The 26,744-nt window shown below is 40.0% G+C and overlaps 1 protein-coding gene across 2 annotated transcripts in view; it reads left to right on the forward strand.

Moving 5' to 3' along the window:
- kif5ab (kinesin family member 5A, b) overlaps window positions 1-26,744 on the forward strand; it is a 160,495-nt gene that overhangs the window by 98,674 nt on the left and 35,077 nt on the right. For both annotated transcript variants that reach the window (XM_079579228.1, XM_079579229.1), the window contains exons 13-16: window positions 2,921-2,989; window positions 4,953-5,159; window positions 21,317-21,463; window positions 26,246-26,434. In XM_079579228.1, coding sequence (XP_079435354.1) covers window positions 2,921-2,989; window positions 4,953-5,159; window positions 21,317-21,463; window positions 26,246-26,434 — 612 coding nt within the window. The remainder of the gene's footprint in view (window positions 1-2,920; window positions 2,990-4,952; window positions 5,160-21,316; window positions 21,464-26,245; window positions 26,435-26,744) is intronic.

The raw sequence follows: 26,744 nt of genomic DNA on the forward strand, positions 1-26,744 counted from the left end.
ATGGATGTCACAAGAGAAGCGGCGATGTTATACATAGACAAAGATTCAGCACAAATGATTAACACATATAGAATGGTGCCAGAGTGCTATTGTCACCTCTATTAACAGGCCTTTAATGATTTGTACAGGTGCAGAACTCTCCACTGGGGCCATTATATATAGCCGAAGAATGTGGTCCTTATTTCACTGACAATAGCCTTTAATAGCTTCTCTCTGTAACGCAGGCGTATCCAGTGGGTGGTTGAGAATATAGGACAGCCTACAGATAACGCATAAATCACTCCTTCTTCCCTTATTCATGTGGTGCTCTCACTGTGCAAGTGGTGATCGAGGCGTTGCAAAATTACATATGTGGCATGTTTATAAATAGAAAACAATAGTTGCTTTCACGGTGAGTCTCTCAATGCTTAACATGCTGGTCATGTTCAATCGACTGTGTGAGAGTCAAAGCGACGGGAAGAAAACCAATTCTCTATAGTGTGGGAGAAAGCGTTCAGTTTAGCTTTCTAGCATCATCTCTTTGAGGTGGTGTTGTTGCATGTTTGGTCGAGTGAAGAACTATTGCTCGGTGTACACACTATATCCAAGATCAACCTTTATTGTTGAGCACATGCAGAGAATTTAACTTATGTTACTATATCTCATATTTCATTTCACTGCTTTTAGCTTTGATTACAGCTTTGTTGCAAGAAGCTTCTGCAATGTCTGATCCAGTGTTGGGAGAGTGAGACCCAAAGCTTCTCAATGGGGTTCAGGTCTGGACTCTGTGGATCCATGTGGGAAATGGATGTCGCCTGTTCCCTGAATCACTTTTTCATAATGTGAGCAAGATGAACCCTGGCATTGTCATCTTGGAATATGCCCGTGCCATCAGGGACGAAGAAATCCATTGATGGAATAACCTGGTCATTCAGGATGTTCAGCTGATTTATTTCTTTGGGCACATAGTTTTGCTGAACCGAGACCTGATGAACTGTAGCAACCGCAGAACAGAACAGTTACAGTACAGTGGTCCCTTGTTTATCGCGGTGGTTACGTTTTAAAAATAACCGCAAAGTTTAGCTTTATATTTTACAATTATTATGCATGTTTTAAGGCTGTAAAACCCTCACCACACATTATAGACGTGGGGATGAAAACATTGTGAGCTGCTCTCATCTCCGCTGTGCAATTGTTCAAACTAAGACACAAACGTAGCTACGACCAAAGTTTTATTGTAGCAGTTTCAGGCTTCAGAAGGCGAGTGTTTAGCTCAGGTGAGCGCCACATGCTTCATTTTCGCGGAAAAGTTCAGAGAAAGTAAACACGCAGTCGGACACGCTCATGCCCGGCCTGTGCTGCTGTGACTCTGGGGCGTGCGGTGTGTGCACTGATGTGTTGATGTGACAAACAAAGATCCTCTCTGCAACGAGAGGCTTATTCTGCCACTAGCCAGTCAGGATGCAGAACACAATGCGTGTATGGCGTTTGTACGCTGTAAAAAAGATGCAAAATTGTGCTAAAAATAAATCCACGAAAGAGCGAGGCCGCCAAAGTTGAACCGCGTTCAGCGAGGGACCACTGTTTACACAACGGGCTGAGGGCTGAGTTTCCTGTCAGCCTAGTGGAGGAAGATGTCCTTCAGTTGGATGGACCTGGCCGAAGACTCTGCAGTCTTCCTCCTGAATGCAGCAAATTGCTGCGTGTGAGATGGGTGTATGGGATGCTTTGCTGGTGAGACGGGTGGAGTAAATGCCCTGAATGAGGTGCAGACACTGTACCATACAGCGATGCAGCTGGTCAGGATGATCTCTACTGTATTCACCTTATTCCGCCCGCCCACTTTTGCCACTTTTTGCTTTGTCTCAGCACTTCCGTTGTACAGACACCGGTCGAGTGCAAAGAGAAAGAGGGAAAATATTCTCCGCTCAAATCTGATGTTTAACAGATTGATTTGTGTAAAATGGCCAATGTTCATTTGCACCAACAAGTCAACACTGCACAGTTTCTCTGTGCGGCCGAAAAACGGATTTGTTTTCGTGTAGTATCTGATTTTATGTGGACTTCTCCAGCCCCATGTTAAAAGATTGGAGCAAATGGGCGGGCACAATTCATGGCGGCACCCACGCGAATTCCCAGAATAAGGTTAATAGTCCTTATGCAGAAGGTGCACATGATTTGAAAAACATGTACTAAACTAAAAACATGTACAATAGGCCAGGATGAATGAGCATGTATTTGAGCGTGCAAGGGACAACAGATAGAAATTAGCCCAAAGCTACAATCCTGTACGCCGTGTTTACATGCATGAGTCCCACGTTTGTTCAAAAACCTGCACTATCCCGACCAAATAAATGAATTGGAGCTGTCTCTTCTCACTTTGCAGAGGAAATAGCCACATTGATTTCAGTTCTTGGCGAGTGATACAAGTATAGAAGTGAGATGTGTGAAAAAAGAAAACAGCAAAGAGTGAATGTGTTTCCAACATTTGTAAGTGTTGTTTTGCGGTTTTTAAACTGTGTAGCTGAGGAACTAACAGGAGGCATGCCAGAGGAAGAAGAAGAGTGGAAGGATGAGAGCACCTGGGGGGATAGCTCCAGTTTGATGTTATGACGTACTGTGAAGTCACAGAGATTAGACATTTCAAGCATGTAAGATACTGTCCCTTGAGGAATATTTCTGTAAAAGCGTGTTGAGGTAAGAAAGCAGCCTGACAGACGGCTACTCGACACAGACCATATGCTTGAGAGAATAAAGGTTTGCTAGATTTGAGGATGTGGGATTTAATAGATATTGATTTTTTACAAGAAACCGCATTTGCTCCCATTAAAGTGACATGCAGTGATTCTTACATATGTCTGTGTCAGTCATTTGATGTTGCTCGAGTCGCTCATAATCGCTCACAGTTTTCCGACATGTTCTTTTCCCTGTTGAACTGCAGGACGATGAGATCAACCATCAGAGCCAGATGGTGGAGAAGCTGAAGAAGCAGATGCTGGACCAGGAGGAGGTAAAGACCAAACTGGAAACTTTCTTCTCACATTTTCAAACATAAATACCGTAGAAAGACTGTGAAAGAGGCAATCCGACACACCATTGTAGGTTTATGTGTGCAGTTTTGTTACGCTGTCCTTGAGATGAACAAAAGCGCACATTGATGTGTCAAAAAGCACTTAAAGCATCATCGTTTAATCATAAGTGCGGCTACGAAAATAGGTGTCAGTGGCTTCTTTGACTCGACTGTCAGCTGGAGAATCAATGTGAAGATTAATGAAGGGCCCCTGCCTGAAAGAAAATACCTGACTCCATACACAACAGCGCTCATTATCCGGTTTAAGCATGATGGAGGAAAAACTCAATGCATCCATGTCGGTTGATCAGACTAATGTATTCACAAGAGAGATCTATAGGGAATGATTAGTGACAAAACAACACTTTAAGTGATATCGAGGCTTTCATTAAAGTGAGACACTGCAGTTTCCAGCCTTTGGAACAGATTTATCTCAAAATATGCAAGCAGTTTCCTGAAAACAAAGCAATAGGGCACAACAACCTTTTTTATTTCACTGAATAAACCGCCAAAGATTTATGTGGTAGAAATGCATCTACAAAGGTTGTTTTCTAAAAATGCTTTTTCCTGACAAACAAACACATACCCTCTGTAGGAAGGCCTGGACTCATCTCCTGTTGGCACAGAGCAGAGTGAGAGGCTAAAAGGCTAAAAACAATAACTGTGAGTCAAACAATCAAACTAGAGTGCTCAGACCTTCAGGTAGAGTCGGATTAATCAATAAAAGGCTAAATATCCAGGGCCAAAATTTGCTGACTGGATTCCCACTGACAAAGAGCTAATGACTGTATTAGAAAGACCTGCTTTGTAGTTGAGGCAATCTGAGCGTTGAAATGATGTGAACTTGGATGTGCTGAATATGCAGGATGACACAAACATACATGGATGAAGCAAAACGTGACTCCAGGCTTGTGTTTGTTGATGGATTAACATTTAATAGCTTAAAAAAGTCAGATAAATATATAATGGGGCCTTAAGCAATTTCAAATATCCATGAAAGGTTGAACACTATGTGATTAGCAAAGTGTGTTTATGAATCACTGCAGCAACAAACAAGCGCCTGGCCTAAGTGCGCCGCCAAGAAAATGAGTTCACACTTGTGAAATTGGCCCATTCATAATCCAAAACGGTCCTGCCGTGGGCCGAGCTGACATGACGGTAACTGTGTGACCTCAGCTTATGTTCTGTAACTCAACTTTAGATCCATTTAGTTCAACACAAGCTGCGCGCTACGGCGCAAACATCGGGACGCCCCGGGACGAGCAATATCCACATTTAATGGCCTGCCTGCACTCAGCAACGCGGCACAGTGGGGCGTAGATGGGAGCAATCACCACGGCAACTAAATGACATCGTCCAGGTCATGATAATCATAAGTGCCCCAGAGAAAGGCCAGTGCACTTTGAAGTATTTTCAACACTTATGTAATGAGAGGGGTCAGAAAATAACCACACTTTAGTACTACTTTTATAACAACACAATTAATTTGGGGATTTTAGCTGCAAATGCAGCTGAGAAGTGAGAACGTGGTGACTTAAATTCAGAAAAAAATTCAGTAAATTTTGTATTAATTTAATATAATTACCAGGGTACAACACATTTCTCTTAGTACACCGTGTGCTCACTCTAAAAACTTTTGGTGTTTCAAATATTCATTCATATGGTAAACGCTGCATGCTAATTTTTGACTTAACACAGCACTGTTTTAGAACCAGCTCACAATTGCATTGTGTCTTTGTTGCTAGGTAACTGTGGTAGTTTTAGGTCAATAATTTTGTATCGTACCCATAAAACTCTGAATGAATGAAAAATAAAATGAGCTGCCACTTCTAATGCAATTTAACCAAGCAGAATGCTGTTCAAATGATCCCAGGGCTGATGTCTGCTTTTGGACTGTCTGCAGTTATTGGCTTCCTCGAGGGGCGACAGCGAGAAGGTGCAGTCGGAGCTGGGTCGGCTGCAGACGGAGAACGACAGCGCCAAAGCGGAGGTGAAAGAGGTGCTGCAGGCTCTGGAGGAGCTGGCGCTTAACTACGACCAGAAGAGTCTCGAAGTGGAGGAGAAGACAACCAAGAACACGCTGCTGGCAGAGGAGCTGACCAAGAAAATGGTGAGTACGCTTCGTGGTACACTGATTTGTTTTGTTGCCGTTTGTTGCAACACAAGTGGTCCCAGGACACACACAAAGTCATTAATAACACGAAAAGGACACAGACACAACACAGAATGGCATACTGGCCACAAAGACCAGCAGCCCAGGAATGATGTGTGGCCTTTATATTAGGTGCGGCTACAGCAGGTGGTTAATTGGGGAAAGGTGGCGAGATGCCGCACCGATCAGGAGTGAGAAGCAGCAGCCAACCAGCACAGAGCGGGAAACCAGTCCTCCAATCGCACTCCAGAGCTCGCACAGCCGGATAACTGTGGAGGAAAAGAGGAAATTAGCACCACACAAACAAACTAACAGAAGGGAGGGAGACTGGAGGCCTAGGGCCGTAACACTGGTCTGTGAACTGCAGCAGAAAATCTCCTTAGACCCAGAAAGGATTTTTCTTTTGTTTTTCATAAATGACCATGGAAAAACAAACTGCTTGTGTCTGACTGACCAGCACCTAAACTCTTGACGGCAGTACAATTATGTGTCATCTATTAATTTGGAAAAAAACTACAACAGAAGTTTTCGGACTTAGCTGAGCCTCATTAGCTTTTCGCTGTGCCGATTCCTCAGACCGATCTGGTGGTGCAGGCCGTGGTGCGCATGCTTCAGCTCTCGCATGAGGGCTACAATCAATGTGCAACACTTCTCTTTGGTCCTCATGGCGGGACGCTGACATTGCTGCAATATCACCCCCTAGTGGCAAGAGGGGACTCCAGAAAGAACCCTTTAACGTGGACTCCAGACTTTCCATCTCCCAAAAACAACTTCAAAGCCTGGCTTCAGAGAGTTTATTTTTTTCTTAAAACGGTGTTCACTCCTATGACAACTCTCCGGGGAGTATCAAGTTTTAACCACACTGGTTTTTGCTGTCTGGACTTGAAGAATTTGAGCTCTGGGCTTTGACTGACAGGCCCTGGAGAACTGTGGAGGCTCGTTGCTGCTGCGCCCGGGTGGAGCTTGCCGCCTCTTTGCCCTTTTCAGGAACACGCCCTGAAGGAGGAGCAAGGTGTTCCATTTTTAATTTCACTCACCACATGGGCCCATAAATTATGCAGAATAACCACTGTGTATCCTCTGTGTAATATATATTTATGGCCAAGCATTTTTTTGTGTGTGTGACATAAGCCGTTGAGCAGAGGCCATAGAAATCAATGCACCGCCATCTTGGGTCTCCGGGTTCTGGTTTGCTTCAATAAAACCACAGGCTGTATTCAAAGGTTATAAAAGATTTGCATCATTAAGTCGAGACCTGTGCGGATGTGTTGTTTTATGTGATTGCACAGCTCTTTACTTTTGCGATTCCTCTTACCACTGCAGCCTTTAAAATCATGTGTACTGTATATATATATATGACTGTGCAAGGTTAATGGTTCGTTTCACTTCCCCTTTAAAATTTATCCTGCGAGTAATTAACTTTTTTTTTTAGATACACACACTCAAAAAAGGGCTGAATCTTTCAACTAAAATGTGCTCTGACATTTCTAAAGACTGTGTTGAGAAATCATGCATCTTACATTGAAACATACATCATACTAAATAATATATAGTCTGGTTTACTTTCAGCTGTTTCTCTAAACTGAGCCCAAATCCTCTGAACGTTGTTTATTCCAAAGCAGAAATGTGCTATTTTTTTTTTCCTTAATCATGTAGCAGACGTGTCTTGGAGGATGTTTACTTATTTACTACATTGGGAGCGCAAAGCCTGTCCTCCAGCAGCTCAGACATTTTCATAGCAGCATTTCAAGTGGGTTTAAATCATTGATGGTCCAGACGCAATCCCTGCGACTTTATAAGAAATGATCTGATAAGGCCAAACTACACAAATAGAGCTCCGCTTTTTGCAGCCTGCTGTTTTTTGCAGAGGAGACTTCTGGCACACGTTATGACTCGTTAATGTTCTTGGAGCCGGCTCAGTAGACCATGCAGATCATTACTCACCTTTAAAAAACTGTTAGAGGATAACATTAAATCGCTATTTATCATACTGGGTCAGGCTGTACAGTCGTACTATCTCTGTCATAGCCTTGACTGTGGTGCTCAGGCGCCACTCTCTGCCACTGAATGCTTGCGTATCAGTATGACGCTCTGAGAGGGTATTTATCCCTCTTCTGTGGAAGCATAGACAGACTTGAATGGTAGGACTAGCGCAAGGTCTCGAGTTCATGTCTCCGGGTCCCGCACCGATGGTAAATAAACTTCTCCTGCATAAGACATCCAGACTGCTGCCTGTCATTCATCTATCCTCTCGAACACCATTGTTATTTCTCTAACAATTTGGCGTCAACGAACATGTCTACAGCTGATCTGGTAAGTGCATTTTTATCCTTTGATAAAAGGGAGGGGGAATGGCCTTACCAGGTTCATGCTTGATAGAAAAAAGAACAATGCAATGGGAAACGTACAATTAGTAAAAATGACATAATCTCATGTTATCGGTTAATTCGGGATGTTTGGTTCCGGTCGAGAGTAGGGACTTTAGGTCCACTAGGTGACTGGGGTATTCCGATGCACAAAGCTTGAGCTGAAATAGCTGCAATAATCTGTGAAGCTCCATGCATACAGTTTAGAGTAGGTCAGGTTTTAAACTTGTTGACTCTACTGTTTATCCACATAGCCGTCATAGGCAAAAGTGAGGAACACATATTATAGACTATCTTGAGTGTAAAGCTTTGTTTAATGTTAATTTTAGTGTCAAACAAAAGGCCTCACACCGACATAGCCAGGAAGCTAGAATGCTCCAGAAAGCTGTAAACGAGTCTGGGTCCAGGTCACTGGTCTCTATGTCTGGTTTACGGATAGCAAGTGTGGGTCAAAGCAAAAGCTGTGGGCTACTGTGTAAAGCTGTTGTTTCATGTTACTTTTAATTTTGAACTAAGTGCTGAATATTGAGTCGGTAATAATTACATAGGCCGTGTAATTAATTACTAAGGCAGTTGGACTTAGAAATACGCCACAGTCAGAGGACTGTGACCACAGGCTGGTGTGAAAACTTGAATAGAACTATCTGTTTTTAGTGGTCATAAAAGCTTGTGGTTTAATATACATCTGCTGATTTTTCTTCTGACTATAGAATAGTTACAAGAAGTAGAGAGAGTAGTTGTACTGGTGCTAAGGGATTATGGGTAGGAGATGAACCTAGGATATTTGTCTCCTAAGAGAGATAACCCGCTTAGCACCGATTTTTGAGATGTGCACAAAAGAGAGGAACACGTACGCTCCATATACAACCTATGGAGGCTGTTGTGTTTGTTCATTTCTAATCTAACTGTGAAACTCCAGAATCAACTGATGAACATTGAGAGAAATGTAACTGATGGCTATAGCTCTGGATGCAGCGAGTAGATCTTTATTTCCATGTTTTTATATTTCATATTCTGTGCTTCTTTGCTTGGTTTGCTTTGTTTGCTTGGTTTGCTTGGTTTATTTGATGTTTGTTTGAATTTTTTACTTAGGGCTATAATGGACACACAGAGAACATAAAGTGTACTGAGTTATTTTGCGATAACAACATGCTTATTTGAGTAAAACTATGCATTCTTTGGTAATAAGATTACACTGACACCAACAAAGTAAAATAGAGGCAACACCATCCTCACAGTTACTCAGTACTCACAGCATTCGAGTACACTTGAGCGAGTAAAATCCAGTGGTGGAGGAATTGCTCGACACTCTTACTTAAGAGTGCAGATACAGATTATTTTACTTGAGAAGAAGTGAAGGTATCTGACATGATTTTGACTTAAGTAGAAGTGTTGAGTTATGCATTGTGAAATGTGCTTTATAGGCAGAAGGTGAAGGTATTTAAGAGATTATTGTGCAGAATTTTAAAATCATTTGAATCCGGTTTAAACAAGGTCTAAAACAAGGTTTAAAGGAGTAAACCATTGGACTAGGTTTGAACCGGGTTTAAAACAAGGTTTAAAAGACTAAACCACTAAACCAAGTCTAAATTGGGTCTAACCAGTTCATCGTAATGAGGTCACTTTGAAAATAAAATGCTTTACTTTTAACCCAATTGAAAAATATAGTGAAGTAAAGTAGAGGTTCATTCATCATAAATTTACTAAAGAAAAGTAAGATGCCCATACTTTTACCTTTTGCTTGTACTTGTGCTTTTACTTTGTTGCTTTCCACCACTGCACTTGAGCGAGTAAAAACTAAATTATTTCAAAGTAATGTTACTCTCACATAAGTAATTTGCCAGAGATTTCACCTATATCTGGACTTATAAGTGAAGGTCTTGCTGTATAACACCGACCGTGTTCACAAGCAACAAACTACGAGAGTAGAGAGTTTTCACGGACACAGGGTCAAAGAAGAACAAGGGTCTGAATGAACAAAGTAAGGGATCTGTCAGTTTTATACAAAGGACAGATTGTGTTGTTAGGGGTGACCTGATGCTGTTCGGTTTCTTTGACATTCAGCAAGATGCAATGACATAATGTTAGACCAAATTATGAACATTTTCACTTATTTCAAAGTAAGAATAATTCAGGGAGAGTGATGCTCACATTTTGTGTCTCTGCCTTGTCTCCTCTGTCCACATCTACTGTTTCTCCTATCTGTTATTGTTTTGTCTCTGTCTGTGAAGGTCCATGAGCAGAGCGTTCCTGATAAACTCTTGCCTCGGAAGATTGTTGAGTCAGTTTAACAAAACAAAATGCCAACAATGTTTGCTATAACTATTTCATAGAATAGGGGGGTATGCTTTTGAATAATGATAATGCATTGGTAAAGCAATGATACAAGTTAAGAGTCCCCGTAGGGTAAACAATGTCCGCATTTTGAATCACAATCAATTGATGTTCACATGACGGTGATGATGAATTGAAAAATGTGTTATTTTTGTGAATTGATGCTGCTTTATAATCTGTTACAGGCCACAGGAACTGTGTGGAGGACTGATTTCCGGTGTCACAATGTCACAATGTCTCTGTTTTAGCTGCAACTTGTGAGTATAACAACTGGGTTTTAAAATACACAAGGAAAAATCCTATGAGGGAAAGATGTATAACTACAAGTAGTTATGTTAGTAAAAGGTATGACTTGGGTGTGATGAGCAATAAAAACAAATGATATTGATCACAGTCAGACAAATTTAAAAGTAAAATGCGCACAATCGAGAAGTTGAAATGGCTTGCATTTTTAGTTTATTAGCCCAATAATAGAATAGATGGATAAATGTTGTTCTGCTGTGATTTGCTTGAGAAGCCTGAGTTTGTAGGCCTGGTTCTAAAAGCACCAGGACTTGAAAAATATTATATTTTGTTATTTTGTCTTCACTGTTTAGACTTGTGGTAAAGTGAAATTTAACTCTGTCTTTCTAGGCTCTGAATGTCTATATAGGCTCTCAGTTGTACAGGAGTTGCACATCGTTAATCTTTATAAAAGATTTGAATATTGAGAGATGCCCAGATTACGGCAGGTTGGCTTCCTGGTTCCTTTAAAGATAGTTTAAGTATTTGCTTTGTTACATTTTGTGCCCAAGATTAGATTGGAGTAGTCAAAACACTTCCTTTGCTCTTCTAAGTAATGCCTCGAGAACAAGGTTCAAGACAAGGTCAGCTGGAGTCCAAACTGTGTTTAGGAGAAACATATTTGCGACAAAGGTAACCAGAGGTTTAGAATGCAAACTAAGTGTCTTGACAAATTCCAACATTAGTCGGAACAGTTGTTCCCAAAGTAGGGGTTAGGATCCCCCAGGAGATAGCGAGCACTGAGATAATATGAATTTTAAATAATTCCTAATTGCAAACAGCACTGATTTGAATATAGAGGTCAAATAAAAGAAAATTATGCAAATAATATAAAAGAGTTTAAGTGCTGTTTTGCTTGACATTGTCTAAATTGCTAAACACTTTATATCTCGAATAGTTCGCAAAGGGTTTTTGGGGGTCCTGACCAGAAATGTGTAAATTAAACTTTAGAGACCAATTTAATTTAAGTCTGGAATAGACAATTGAATTTAATATAGTAAAATATAGTTAAAGATTTAAAGAAAACTTGTAGTACAGTATCTCAATTCTTGATGTTTTAATCTTAGTGATGTGGTTTTAAGAACCTAAAGGCAACTAAAATAAAACACATTAAAGACAAAAGGAGAAATGAATAACACTATGCTTACTTTCAAGCATGCTGCATTGACTCTTTTGAGGATGGGCCTTTTTTTTTTTGATAAAGTACAGAATTTTTGCTTTTATTTTTGCGATGCTTTGCGTAATAGGACATGCTGAATTTTGTAGGTTTTAGATTTTAGATTTTACTTTGCCATTTTTGGTGGTGACGGGAAAAGGCAAGGGCCTGTTGCGCGTTGCGTGGGCATTGGTCCAAGTGCATTGCTCAAAGACCCTGAAATGAAAGTTCACTGAATCGATAGTCTGCCGAAGAGAAAGTCCGCCAAACTGATCGTCCACCGAACTGAGAGTCTGCTCTGCCTCGCTGAGAAACTGTCCTCGAAAACATGCCAACAAAAGCCCCGCTGCTGCTGCCCCTCGAAAGCCTTGAACAGTCGTCTGCAGGAGGACTAGTGCTCACAATTTGCCCAGGTCTGATGCCTTGCTCTCTGTACCACTTGGACCTACATTTTTTAAGTTTTTTTGCTATATACTTATTTTATATTTACTTTTTTTTAGCAATTTTTGGTGTTTTTGCCGATGGGTCAGCGGCCCATGGGATCCTCTTTTGCTGCGATTTATAATTATTTTTTTTTTTCTCATTTTGATATTTTTGACTATAGAATGCTCAAATTGGTCAATGAGTCTGCATCTTAAACAGCAAAAATAATCAAGTTAAAATAAATAAATAAATACATTTTATTGGATATTTTAAGAGATAACAACTTTTTACAAAAATAAAATAATAAAACGACAGACAGAGAGATTTGAATGTTCAGTCAGTAATAGTATGCAATAAACAACATTTTAGCCTCTCAAAAATAGAGTAATTCCCAAATTACTGTGTAGCGCAGTTGCATTGATCTGTAACAGCCGATAACATAACTTTGAAAGATAAATATCCACAAGTTACCACTCGTGTGAAATAGTTTTGTTGATAGGACTGTAGGGATTAATTTTTTGTTAGTACCCAAGGAGGGTTAAGGCTTAACAATTTGTTGTTTGTGTATATGTTCTTTCTGAACTTTCTGAAATTGATAAAAGATGTTGTGAATTTAATTGAAGTAAATTGAGTGAGTTTTGTACAGAAATTGACTGTGCAGCTGACCCTGGATTTTGTTTTTGGTTTCGGTTTCAGGTAAAATGAGAAGTCCTAAATTTTGATCAGTGGAAGATACTGGTGTATGTTAATTTGAAGCGTTTATGATAAAGGTGATCATTTGCATTGGAAGACTTTAGGATGCTTAGGTTGAAATATTGTGTTGTTTGCAAAGAATTGTCAGTGGAGGCTGAATCCAGATTTGAACGCATCGTGTGTTCTTAGATTTAGATCTGAGGCTGTGATTTCGAGCTGTATGCAGCCTAATGAAGAGGTTTGCATACAGTGTAAGTAAAGCGGTGTCTTCAAATTTGAAATTTGTGCTGGCAAACATGTTTTATTTCGGACTAGCAAGAGTTTTCAGTGTAATCCAGTATCTCAAGAGTCACTCAAAAGGTCACACTTATGGCCTCAAAAGTATATTGCCCAGTTTTCAACACTAATCACGACTCTGGGTGCACACGGAGCTCGTTATAATTGTTGAAAAAAGGAGGGGCCAAGAAGCAGAGGAGATTTGCTCTCTGTAGAAATAATTGTGACTCTTTCTGATCTAAATAAACAAATAATGAGAAAACAAAAGTTACAGCAAGTAGTTTAATTTCAAGTCTAAAACCTGATAATTAAACACAGGGAAAGTATCAGAAATAACGCAACATAATAAAGAATAAAGAAAAGTTGTGTAAGTAAAACCCAGTTGTTCTGAAAATAGGAAATGTGCAATGCCATTATTGCTTCATACTAACATACTAATGCCATGATTTAATTTTTTATATTTACTATAAAATGATATTAAAGAGTGTGATTGTTTTGATTTTGAGTGTGTAACATGTTTTAATCCATATTATTTCCAGGTTGATGACGTTAATTTCCCACAGAGACAGGGAATTTACAGGAGGAATTCTGATGCAGGAGGGTCTGATTCAGGACGGGAGCTGATGAGCCGAGAACAATAATACCAATGGCATGATAAAATATGGCCTTATGCAGGCCGGTGTGTGCTTCTTTATTGTTGCAGGAGGCAACGTGGAAGAAGAAAATGTCGGTTTGTTCTGGATGTCTGGAGGTCGTGCCTGAGCATCAGTATCCTTTGTGTATCTATTTTGTGTTTCCAAGCAAGAGAAAGAAACACTTATTATCTCATCAAATATTTTAACCTGCGAATGATAGTAATGATTGATATTCATGTCATGATGGCTGAAGCTGACTCTGGTGAAAAGTCATACTTAATCGGTAAGTTTGTAGAAATTATACTGATGTGTTGATGTTTGCAAGGTATAACATTCTTTCCACAGGCGACCTGAGAGACAGGTTGGATCTGGCAGGAAGGCAAACACACATCCATTGGAGTTTGAATAAAGTTTAAATGGAAAGATTCATCTTACACACTCCCATTGTTTTTACATTTACTTCATATTTCATTATTATTTTCATTTATATATTCATAAGTGCTTTTATTCTATATTTACATTTTTTACATTAATTATTTTATATTTTATTATTCATTTTTCATTATTATTTTCATTTATATATTCATAAGTGCTTTTATTCTATATTTACATTTTTACTTAGCTATATATACTTTATTATTTTACATTTTATTACTCTTTTATAGTTAATAAGCTTTCATGTATTTTTAATTTTACAGCATGTATTTTAGATTTATTGTTCATTTATTTAGTGTTCATTTATTTAGTGTTTGTTTATTCTTTTCTGGCCATATCACTGAAGTCCGTCACTAGTGGCCAACACCGAGGGAGCGTTAAAGCCAGGATTTGTTCCCGCTTAAACCAATGATGGTTGGCAGTTTGTTTCAATTAAAGCGACAAAGGCATATAGATTGATTAGGACTTAGTGTGAGGCTAGATATATATTTTTTTTTAAATACTTTCTTTCTATATTTACCTTTTTCTTATTATTATTATTATTACCTATTTTTATTATTATTATTATTATTATTATTATTATTATTATTATTTTAGCATTTTCTATTTTTCTATTTTATTCTTTCTATATATTATTACTCATTTTGGTCCAGTCAGTTTTCAGCTTATATTTTGATTTTGCATTTATATTTTTTAATCTTTGGTGCTTATTCTTTATGGCTTAGTTATTCAACTTACCAATTTCACTTTATTTCAATTCATAACTTTGCAGGTACAGATTCACAAGATAAAAGGGCAGGTATTCAATACTTGGTTATCTTGTGGTGAGGTTCTTTCATGTTATGTTTTGTGTGTGTTGCTCATTGCAGGTATGTTCAGGTCAAAAAGGAAGGGTTTTAAGCTCTATTTCAGAGGCCATTACGCCTGAAGTATAAGAGGATTTAATATATTTTGTCCTGAATGATGGTTTCTTGCTTAGCAGTTTTCAGTAACATTATTTTTAATCTTGATTAAAACATTGGAAGCAAGGGATAACAAATAATAAGGCTTACGATCTCGTTAGATTTGAATTTTACGGAAAATTCATTGTGCACGAGTGTATGAGCTTGCATCCTTCTCAATGGACGCTGCCAATTCTCCACGCCATTCTATTTCAACCTGAAGACTTGGAAGACAATAGGGAACTCTTGGTGTGTGTGGGCAGAATAATCCCAAAGACACACCAAGAGGTGTTACGGCACGATAGTCTACTCGTGATCCGTATAGATCTGAAGCACCTGGAGGTGTTTTGACGGGCCTCACAAGTATTGTGTTGAAATTAACCATCCGGTATGAAGATTGTTTCATGATTAATAGTTTGCTATGAGCATTCTCTTAATATGTGAATATGATTTTCATGAGAATTGATTGATTCATATCTTTGAATATTGTGTTGTGTTTGTATTTTATTGTATGTACATTTTCTGACTTGGACCAATAATATATCATTTGCAGGAGAAACTGATTGGCGGCCATGATCTTTTACTTATCCCTGATAATTGGCAATCAGGTCGGGGATTTGAGGTTTGGTCATGGTACCCCCTTTTACACGCCTTTAGTACTTGATGCATGTGTTTTTATTGGTAGCAGTATTTGCCCCGATTGGGTGATTAGTGAATCTAATGATGCACATGTCTCAGTACTTTGGGGTCACTGGGAGGGGGGTCATTTAATTCCATCACAATGACCCGTATAACTGTGTACTGTGGTACTTTACATGAAGTGTGTTGAATGTTGTTTTGAAATGTCAATTCTGTGTATGCTTCCACTTAGGGCATAGATAAACCATTTGAATTTTGATTTTATTCTAAAATCTTGGTTTTGGATTAAATTGAAACTTAGGTAGTTGATTCAGGTTTATTTTTAGGCTGGCGTTTAATTTTGATTTTTTTTCACTTAGTCAAAACCACTAGAAAGCTGTAGTTTTGAAAGGGAGGAGTGTTAGAGGATAACATTAAATCGCTATTTATCATACTGGGTCAGGCTGTACAGTCGTACTATCTCTGTCATAGCCTTGACTGTGGTGCTCAGGCGCCCACTCTCTGCCACTGAATGCTTGCGTATCAGTATGACGCTCTGAGAGGGTATTTATCCCTCTTCTGTGGAAGCATAGACAGACTTGAATGGTAGGACTAGCGCAATGTCTCGAGTTCATGTCTCCGGGTCCCGCAACGATGGTAAATAAACTTCTCCTGCATAAGACATCCAGACTGCTGCCTGTCATTCATCTATCCTCTCGAACACCATTGTTATTTCTCTAACAAAAACCAGCTCTCATATTTCATGCGTGGTTTTAAGGTCACTCCAGCTCTGTGCTCTTCCCCCCTGCTTTGTCTTCGTTGCCCCAAAAAGTGATGGAAGTACCTGCCAAGTTCTCCAAAGCAGGTCGCCTCACTAAATACTTGGCATCCATCTGGTGTTGCCCAAAACCTCTTCGCTGACAGGACTCTTTTTAAACGGCCACCACCTGGAAGACATGGAGGGATTTACTCCACGATCATTGGCTTTTTCTCCATTGGACTTCAAGCGCCAATCTCCACCTCCCTTGTCCTCCGTTTATGTTAATGTTCACAGAGTACAGCTTTTTTCATCAGCGTATTTACAGAGGAATTGTAGACGCAGTGACCCAGAAAGAAATGGTGCAAGAGAGTCCATTCATCACTGTCCCGGCCTGTCTTTGGACTCTGAATCTGGATCTGCGCTTTGTGCTGGAGCTGCTCTGTTCGGCAGGAGACCATGTGATCGCTCACTGTCACGGACATACAACTGATTCTTTCATCCGTCTGCAAATTTAAAGGCCATTCTGCATTTTTAATAACTTCATTAATCTTACTTCTCGAGTATGTCTTTTTAAATTTGTCTGGCTAAACACTATCACCTTCTAAACGAGTCGCGCCAATTTTGTGCAAATTCTTTGAGATGTTATCTGAAGTGGACATTAATAAATGAGTGCAGGGATGAAAAAAGGTTGCAGTAAGTGGCAGTTGACTGTTTATGAGTCAGTTTAATAGTTTGAATCAAAATTTCACATTTGAAATGACCTTTATTGCAAAGTGGAAGCCAAGGATTCAAAAATGATCGACTTGTGAATATAGTTATGGAAATATGCTTCACATATTTGCATATTGTATCGATCCCCGACTTGTGATAATAGATTTAAATGTCAGTGACATTTTTAAGAGGTGCATTGCGTAACATTTTGGATTATTCTGTTGCCAGAAATACAAAACATTCTCCTCATGACCTGCTCGACACAGGCTATTTTGCAGTGTGTAAGTAAAGAATGGATGATGACCTAACCTAACCTGTTTAAATCTCATTTTTGGGTGTCTTTAGTCGATATCTCCATGGAGACGAGCAGGAGATGGCCCAGCTCCCACTCACTCACCAGGACCACGACCTCAGTTTAATGTGAAATAAACTTTTTTAAACAAGCACAATGGTGATGAAGGCTAATGATGTTATGTTGCTGTTTTGGGACTTTGTAGGAGAAAACTTGCCTGGCTAACGCCAGACTGCTGTGTGCGCTCGAATCATTTCGAACTGCACAACAGCCTGGGGACCATGGCCGAAATCTTCGCATGGATTTGGGAACCAATCACAGAACGAGGAGGGACGGCAAGATGATGACGAGCTATTCGATATACGGAAGCTTGTAATTTATTTACAGATTTAAAAAAATAAGTGTTTATTTACAGATCAAACATGACAGCAGCAGACACAACGCTATTTTTTGTTCAAACTTTAGGCCGTTTTCTAAATAGTCTAGCTCGAAAGTTTACAGCGGGTACGTCATACGTCATCGGATATGATGATACGATTGGCTGTGGCCTCGTGCAGACGCATGATAGACATTCGCAGCGCTCAATAAACGCCTATGGACGATCGTAAACCACACCTCTCCTACGAGAAAATGAATTGGTGGTCCCCAGACTAAATATCACTTGTGATTTTAATCTGGCGTTAGCCAGGCTAGGAGAAAATGGCAAGCTCTCGGGTTTCCATCTCCCCTGACCTAAAAGATAGAAGGAATGAAAGGAGTGAAATCAGGAGTCACTGAGGAGAGGGACTGGGTGGTATTTGTTAAGGCCTGAACGATATGGATTGAGGTCTGATACCGATATGAAGGGGGTTGGCATGGCCAATATCCGATATATAGACGGATATTTTAAGTAATTTAATTTGATGTTTTGTTTATATCTTTCAAATTGCCTAGACATAAATATGTATCTTTATGTTTCAATCATAGAAATATATCTAATAGAGGTTGACCGATATGGTTTTTCTGAGGCTGATGCCGATTTTTTGATTGGCCGATGTCGATATGCATCTACTTTTATATTTTTATTTTATATTATATATATATATATATATATATATATATATATATATATATATATTTTTTTTATTTTTATTTTTTAAATGTGTCATCTGTAATCCTGGGTATGAAGCTTCTGAACGTATCAGTGTTGAACAGTGACAGCAGGGGCCCTGTATATTCATGCTTACTAGGTAATTCAGAGGGAGCTTGTTTGAAAGACAAAAATCAATAGTTTCCAAAACTAAAATCGGTCTCTTATGGTTCTGAAATTATACGCAAAAGTCTACAAGATAAAATATATAAAATGGTGTAAAAAATTATGGCAGATTTTCACCGCCATGTTTCTCTGCTCCCCTGAGGCCTAGGAACTTGTGAAGGGCTCATTTTAAAGCCTTGTCTGAGCCATTTCCACTGTAAAACACGGGAAGTCTCTATCACTTTTGATTCCGGAGATATTGGCTGATAAAACGGCTGATATAACCTGATAGCCAATATTGAAAATACCCAAATATCGGCCTAGCATTTCTGAGGAGAGATGAACCCTCACAGCAAAGACGCATGTGGTATTTATCAACAATTAAAGATCAGTAATAAAATAAATGGCTCTGTTTAATGGATGAAATGTTACGTAGTGTGGCTTTAAATTGAATTTTTTTGTGGGGGTTTTACTAAGCAAGAATGCATATAAATGAAAACATTGCTGCACTGTAGTGTGTTGGGTGCTGCTGATCGCTGCTAAGATTCATCCAGGGGTCAAAGGAGGTTGCCATATGAGGGAATACATCTCTCGTATGATCAAACGCCTTCAAAGAGGCTTCCATAAAAGGAAATTCATGAAGTAAAAACCCATGAATATTCATTACGTTTAGTAGCCAAGCATTGGGTGAAGTCAGTTCATCCACCCTGAGTCTATTGTCTTGTTTTCGTAAGGTGTGTTGGAAACAGACCTTGTTACTTGGCAGGTTCTTCTGACTACATATCAAAGTCACCACTCTTTACATTCACGTCACAGAAATAGCTCGCGTCTTCGCTCCAGACCGGAGACTCATCAGATACAGAGTTACAGATCGTCTCTCCCTCCACAGTTATTGCGAGGCCAGGTTTGCAATCAACTAGATCCCGATTGCTTCACTCTGCTCCTGCTGCTGCTGCTGCAATGCATTGTCTCAGAGTTGCTTGCTGCACAAAATGGAATGGCTCCGGAAAGCCCCATTTTTCACTCCACTGTCCTATCAGCTTGTTCCAATACCATGTACCCGGCTTCAAGCTACTCCATTGATTTGTAATTTAGTCACCGCTGTGTTTTCCTGCTTGTGTTTCTTGGTAGGAAATAGGATCAAGAGGTTAGCATACATCGAGCAGCTTTGACTCTGTCCTGTTAATACTCCCTTGTTGAATCCCACAGTTCTCCCCAATAAGGATTTTCTTTCATGCATCGTACATGAGCTGACCGCAAATCCATCTCCTCTGTGCTGTGTGCAGTGCAGGCAGTGAAATGTCATGCTTATGTAGTAGACTAAGTTTATATATTAAGCAAATGTTCTAGTTCTATCCCTGGAATATGTTATGGAGCATAAGAAATCTAAACATTCTATTCCATTCTTCTTTTTCTTCATAATGTTGCCATTTACTGTCGTAAAACAATGATAATACAACAGCTGGCAAATTAAATAGACTACATTAATTATGAGACCATTGTGATTGTTATGGCAACGTGTTGCCATAACAATCACAAGCAGTAACTTACCTCTCTCTTGGTACAGCAGAGTTTTTGCCTTTTTCTGCGATTAGTAGTTTCTGTGTTCCACATTGTTTTACTGGAAACTTTTGTACATCTCTGCTGTGTTTTTGTGATGTTCAGTGGGTTTTTTTTTTTTACTGCACAGAGTTCATACGAGCCATGAAGGACCCAACTTTTTGTTTCATCAGTAGGTGGAGTAGTGAACACTGCTCTGCTCCACCGTTACCCCTCCCCTCACCTGGCTTTCCCCTGTCGCCCACGCCCCTCACTCGCCTCCACTCTGTTTAGACCACACGCTTCTGATTGCATTCAATGAGCTGCGGAAATCTCATTAATCTTGTGTGAAACATTCATTCATCCACATAAATAAGATATGTTCAAAGTAAATATTTTAAGACTTACATTTATTTGCTTTCCTGCAACTTTCATGAAAGTCTGTCACTTTTATTGGACATTTAGAACATAATAATTCCATTTAGAAATAAGTTTACAGTGCAGTGCTTTTTTTCCCCTGCAACCCTTGAACGCCTCAGCCTCTCTTCCTCTGCTGCTTTGCTTTGTAAGGAAAAAAAAGGAGGAAAAAGACCTGACAGCTCCTGTAGATATTGATTCATAAAGAAACGGACATTTCAGAAGGATTTCAGCTGCATCAGAGCAGGTCGGTCAGATGTTTGTCAGTTCACAATCTTTTTGTAAACTTCTGTCATAATGCTAAACTGTTAGCCGCTAACTGTTGCTGCGTCTGCTGCTCCTTCACACCTTTATTATAATAAACGGTTGAGGGCGGTGCGAGGTGCAGCGCTGGTCTTCTTTTACAGTCTGCTAGTGTGGCGCACATGGTGGCGCATCTAGAGGAGCTTATTGATAATGCATCGGTGCCGGACCGGCAAAACGGGATTGCTAAGAGCAGCTTTAAGCTTAAACAAACAGCTAGCTTACGAGCTACAGATGTTTCTTCTTCTGAAACACTAAAGAAGCACCAAGAGCCCCCACACCTGCAGCACAGTAGAGGCGTCACAAGAGATGCTACAGGAAACAAACAAGGGACAACCGAGGAGATGGTGAAAGACTGTTGTGGAGTGGAGGGAGCTGCGCAGAAGGAAGAGCAAGGAGGAAGTGGAGCTGACCAGTGTGGGACACCATGCTCTGAAACGGGGACAAACCCAGGAAGCACTTTTTGAGGAGTCTGCCAGGTTTCGCAGTGGCTCAGGACTAACCCAACACCTGAACGCAATTGTGTTGTTGATTTGTACAATGACAAATAAAGCGCTGACTTATAAAAAACTGAATTTGTTTACTTATATTTGTTGAAAAATATCATGAGTTTAGTTCTCAGTAATTACTAAAATGACAAAAATCCACCGTGATGAATTATTGTAGTAAATCCCTGCCTGTTCCCCATTTCTGTCAACAGACTCGCCTCGTGGCCATGGAGGCAGAGCTGTCCCGTATCCAGGAAGTGAGCGGCCACCAGAGGAAACGCATCGCCGAGATCCTCAACGGGCTGATGAGGGACTTGAGCGAGTTCAGCACCATCGTGGGAAACAGGGACATCAAGCTGGTGAGTGGAGCGATGCGGAATTTAATTAGCGCCAAAAGAAACAGACTGTGAAAAATATGCCACGAAACACTGTCAATAATGAGTGAGTGCAGCTCTGTTTTGTGTTTGTGCAACGGCTTCCAAAGTACAGCTTTTTGCCTTATGTTGGAACAGGAGGGAGAAGGGCCGGATGGGACTGTTTTAATTACTTTTTAAATGCAAATACTTAAGCAGAGTCTGGATTACAATATTGGTACCTGACCAATATTTGTTCAGTACTTGCACTGCATTATGTAAATAATAACAAATGAGCTTAAAAATTGTAAAACAGATTATATTTGTATAATAAAAATAATGTAATATTTATTTTCGGAACAATAGCTGAGAACATAAGAGTACTAGTAAAAGCACAACAGAGCAACAGATACAGACGGCATTTTTTCATAGAAGGGGGTGTGGCTTCGCTGAGGTGGAAAATAGAATCTTTAGAGAAAAACATTTTTTCACTCTTTTTAGCCATTTTCTGGTGGAATATGAACTTATTTATCACACATAACTAAAGTCAAGTGTAAAACGGGCCCATATGGATATTTTCTCACAGCAGATTGTTCAGCAAAAGTGAAAAAACGGCAGTCGTAGCTAGCGCTAGCTAACCGTTAGCAATAGTCTGATGCTAACATGTAGCATGAAGTTAGCATTCTCTGTTATTTATGTATTTATGGGCTGTTGAATCACTTTGCTCCTCTCCGTGTCTTTGTATCATTATTTATTAGAAAACTATATTCATAATTCAGCGTTTGTTAAAGTAGTTTTTTGAATAATAGAGAAAGTTTAGATTTTTCTCCAGATTGTTTTCCCCTTAACTGTTTTCAAACATGACCATATATGGGCAATTCCAGAGATGCCGTCTGTATCTATACCCAACTACAAACAAAAACGTGAAAATCCCAACATACATACACAATCAAACAAAGAATGAGAGAAAAAAGTTGTTTTAATAAGTAAATAAGCAAATAAAGGATATGTATCGCAGCATTGCTGTCAGTTCACACAGTCAGGCTGATTATGTGAGCTCGAGTTTATAAGTGAGAAGTAAGAGAAACACTTTCTGTTCTAATCATCTACTCTATTTAATGATCTGTAAGATAATCTCTCTAGGGCTAAAAGGCTCTGCCAATGAGTAAGAGAAGGAACAGATGCCTCTTCCAGTCCTTACGAGTAACTACCTCCCCATTATGATGACTGTCCACTGTGAGAGGGAGGAAGGCAAGTGCTCAGTGTTGAAGGGTCCTCAAGAATATACAGCCTCCTACAGAAGGGTATATCCTGACCAATATTTTTGTTCTTCGACTTTGTGGACCAATATTCCAGAATTTTTCAAGAGGTTCTGAATGCGGATGGAGAGTTCACTTGGGTAGTGGAGATCCACACCTCCCCCTTTTTCCACGACATTTAAAGGAATAGGCCACCGTCTTTACATACTGACTGACATATGTTCTTACCTTAGCTTAGACGAGTTCACGCGTGCCCTCAGTCACGTAAACACAGGACTTCGGAGTCCGCACAGTGAGCCCAGACCTGTTCACCACAACTACCCCTAAAATCCTGCACTGTCACTCAAAAAGGTGTTACTTCGGGTCCGAATTGCCGTCATACACGCACTTAATATAGGAGCTGCAGTTACACGTATGACCTGAGGTGGCAGTAGTGAGTATAAAATGGCGAACTTGCATCTTTAAAGGAATAGGCTACCGTTTTTAAATACTGAGATATGTTCTTACCTTAGCTTTGACAAGTTCTTTAGGACCTGGAGGACCAGGAGTAGTTTGGCGTCCGCGCAGTAATATCTTCACTTTACTGTGCAGATGCCAAACTACTCCTGGTATTATTACGCCTTACAATATAGTTCCCCTTTTTATCCGCTTAGAAAATCCACATTGTTTAATTTAATGTAATTATACTTTGTAGTGGAACACTTCACGTAAACATTTTTAAATAGGGAAAACGTGGAAGAGCTTGGTAGCTTCTATCTTGACCTGTTTTGGAGCTATAGAGGAGAGAGGGAGAGGCTAAATGCTAACGCTGTCTGTGCTGTGTTTACGTGATTGAAGGCACGGGGGAAGACCAGACAGGTACAGAAGAACTCGTCAAAGCTACGGCAACATATCTCAGTATGTAAAAACGGTGGCCTATTCCTTTAAGATAGCGCTGGGGAGGTGTGAAACTTCACTGATATGGTATTTTTGGGCACTTCCAAAGCACATGCACGAGTGTGCCGCTATCCTTCTGACATTTCCAATAAGCAGGGGTCTGATAGTCCCACGCTGTGCAACAGTAGGCTCGATTTGTATTATTAATTTGTGCTAATAGGGCCATAAGTTGCCGCATTGAGTTGCCTTGTGTAAGAATGCGCGTTATAAATAAACATGCCTTCCAATACAAAAGAGCATTCAGGAAAACTTGATACTCATGATACACTGCAAGGACATCCACTCCACAAACATTCATCTAATGTCGAGTGAACAGCAGATTCGTGTGGCATAAATCACATCTCTATCGCAAAGGTTTTCCTATAGTCATCATCTGGACTGGGCTGGAAAACACGTGGACAACAGCGAGCGTACACAAGCATTAAAGATCAGTGTCACGGATACTACTTTCTACTTTCTAAGCACACTGCAGATGCATATTATGTAAATACATTGCTCATAGCATCTAATTATTCAGAAACGTCTTCACAAACAAGTTGTTTTTTATGGCACATGTGGAGATCTGCTGGAAACAGCTTGACTCACAGTATATATTTAATTGGATGCATTGAAACGATTCGCTCGACAGTGATGTGTTTTATTTTGCCAAAGACTAATAATTTGCTATTGATTCAAAAGTACAGCATGAAGCAGAGGTTTTTGCTGAAGATACATATTTTAGTATGACTGTGCATGTGATTAACATACAGGATTCATGTTGATGTCATTTTACTTTATTTCACTTTTAATCTTAACACCTATTCCATGTTTATCCCTGAGTTTTAATACAGTGGTTCCCAAAGTGGGGGTCACAAGGCCTTAGGTGGGGGTCCCCAGATTTTTTAAGATGAAATCAAAAGAAAAATGGTACTGTTTTTAGTTTATTTTTGAGTGTAAAACATATCATAATATCCAAAATAGTTTAAATGCAAAGGAACTTGATTTTAAAATGTTTTTTCTGCCCTGAAGCAGCATAAGAGGCAATAACTTTATGTAATGGGGTCCTGGTTTGGGGGAATTTTAGGTGTCCCAGCCAAAAAGGTTTGTGAAACCCTGAATGAAAAGAGCTATACAAATAAATATAAATTGATTAATTGATAGTGTTTTGTTCATGATGACAACACATAATGGCATGCTGTGTAATCGGGAGAGTCGGGACGTTTTCTGCTGGGCCCTGGTGCTTTTGGGCCGTCAGAAAAAAATGATTCATTAATAACAGACTCCCACAGATGCTATTCCAGGCCTAAAGGCTTTAACTGGGCTGCAGACGGAGCCTGGGCTGCTGTTCCAGATATAAATTAAGTAACACAAGCGTAATTGTCATGTAAATCTATCGAATAATGACTGAAGTATCAAAATCAGAATTATTTCAACCATTTGATGTTGAACTAACTCTGTGTTACTAGTTCAAGTTGGTGCAGTCCAAACCAGCAGAGACTGAAATGTGTGCGTGAGTAACGATGGAAACAAAAAAAGAAAGGCATTAGCGATGAATGTGGAGAAAAGTGGATAATTTTTTTATCTACTACATAACTTGGCACTGACTGTGGAGATGTAACAGGCTTAGACTGTGCATCTGCTGGGATTGTACAATCTTTGACTTATCAAACTAATGTCCAACGAGTTAAGCTAAACGTCAGACTAAAATCACGAGTGATATTTAGTCTGGGGAGCACCAATTCATTTTCTCGTAGGAGAGGTGTGGTTTACGCTCGTCCATAGTCGTTTATTGGGCGCTACAAATGTCTATCAGATGTGTCTGCCAATACAGCCAATCGTATGACATGACGTATGACGTACCCGCTGTAAACTTTAAAGGATGATCGAAAAATAGCGTTGCGTCTGCTGCTGTCACGTTGGATCCATAAATAAACTTTTTTTTTTGTCCATAAATAAACTACAAGCTTCTGTATAGCAAATAGTACGTCATCGTCTTGCCGTCCCTCCTCGTTCTGTGATTGGTTCCCAATTCAATGCGAAAAATTCGGCCATGGTCCCCAGGCTGCTGTGCAGTTCGAAATGATTCGAGCGCACACAGCAGCATGGCATTAGCCAGGCAAGCGGGCATGTGGGCCGGTCTAAATCATAAACCCCTGGCCAAAATGAGGTCCCAGCCCGGGACACAGAATAGTATTTCCTCTCAGAGTTCTGTTGATTCAAGCATAAATCTTAGGCGCGCGATAAAGCTATCAAATTTAAACAATCAATTTTGTTTTCGGCTCCCCGCAGGACTCACTGAAAATGCCCCTGTGGCCCACTTCTGGGTCCCGACGCACCAGTTGAGAACCCCTGATGCGAAGGATTCTCTAAACTCTCGCAAAAGTCAGCTCAAAGCCCAGTTAGTACTCAAACCACATCCTCCTTGTCAAATATAGACAGAGTATGAAGTCCTCTCCCTCCTCCACTTCTTTTTTTATTTCAAAGCATCTGCTAAACGGCCCCATTACCTGAACAGCTATGAATATAAAACACAGCCCTCCCCTATAAGCTGTCTTTAAATCACCCCCGCGCCTGCTATAAGCAAACTTTACTTTTCAAATGTATTTGCGCGCAGCCGGCGGAGATCACCGGCGCCATCGAAGAGGAGTTCACGGTGGCGCGCCTCTACATCAGCAAGATCAAGTCGGAGGTCAAGTCTATGGTGAAGCGCTGCCGTTACCTGGACAACCTTCAGATGGAGTGCCAACGCAAGATGGAGGAGACGGGCAAAGAGCTGTCCTCGTGTCAGCTCCTCGTTTCTCAGGTACAATAGGAAACCGTACAGATGCAGATTATAATTGCACGGGTAGCACTAGCTGTAATTATGTTCGTAATTATCCGGCGCATTGAAGTGCATGAATACAAGTTTTAGAGAGTGCAGTTTGGGAGACGATGACTATGATAAAATAGAATAATTAGCCATTTACATATAACGAGGGCGCTCTCTGATCATTAGGCGGCCATTGTGAAACATCGAATAGTCTGGTGATCTGTACAAATAATGTAGCCTATCTGACAAAAGTTTTGTGTAATGATGATGGTAAAGAGTTGGCGAGCTGTGCGAAGCCTTTTCC

Source organism: Gobius niger (genome assembly GCF_951799975.1).
Source record: "Gobius niger genome assembly, chromosome: 20".
NCBI classification, from domain to species: domain Eukaryota; kingdom Metazoa; phylum Chordata; class Actinopteri; order Gobiiformes; family Gobiidae; genus Gobius; species Gobius niger.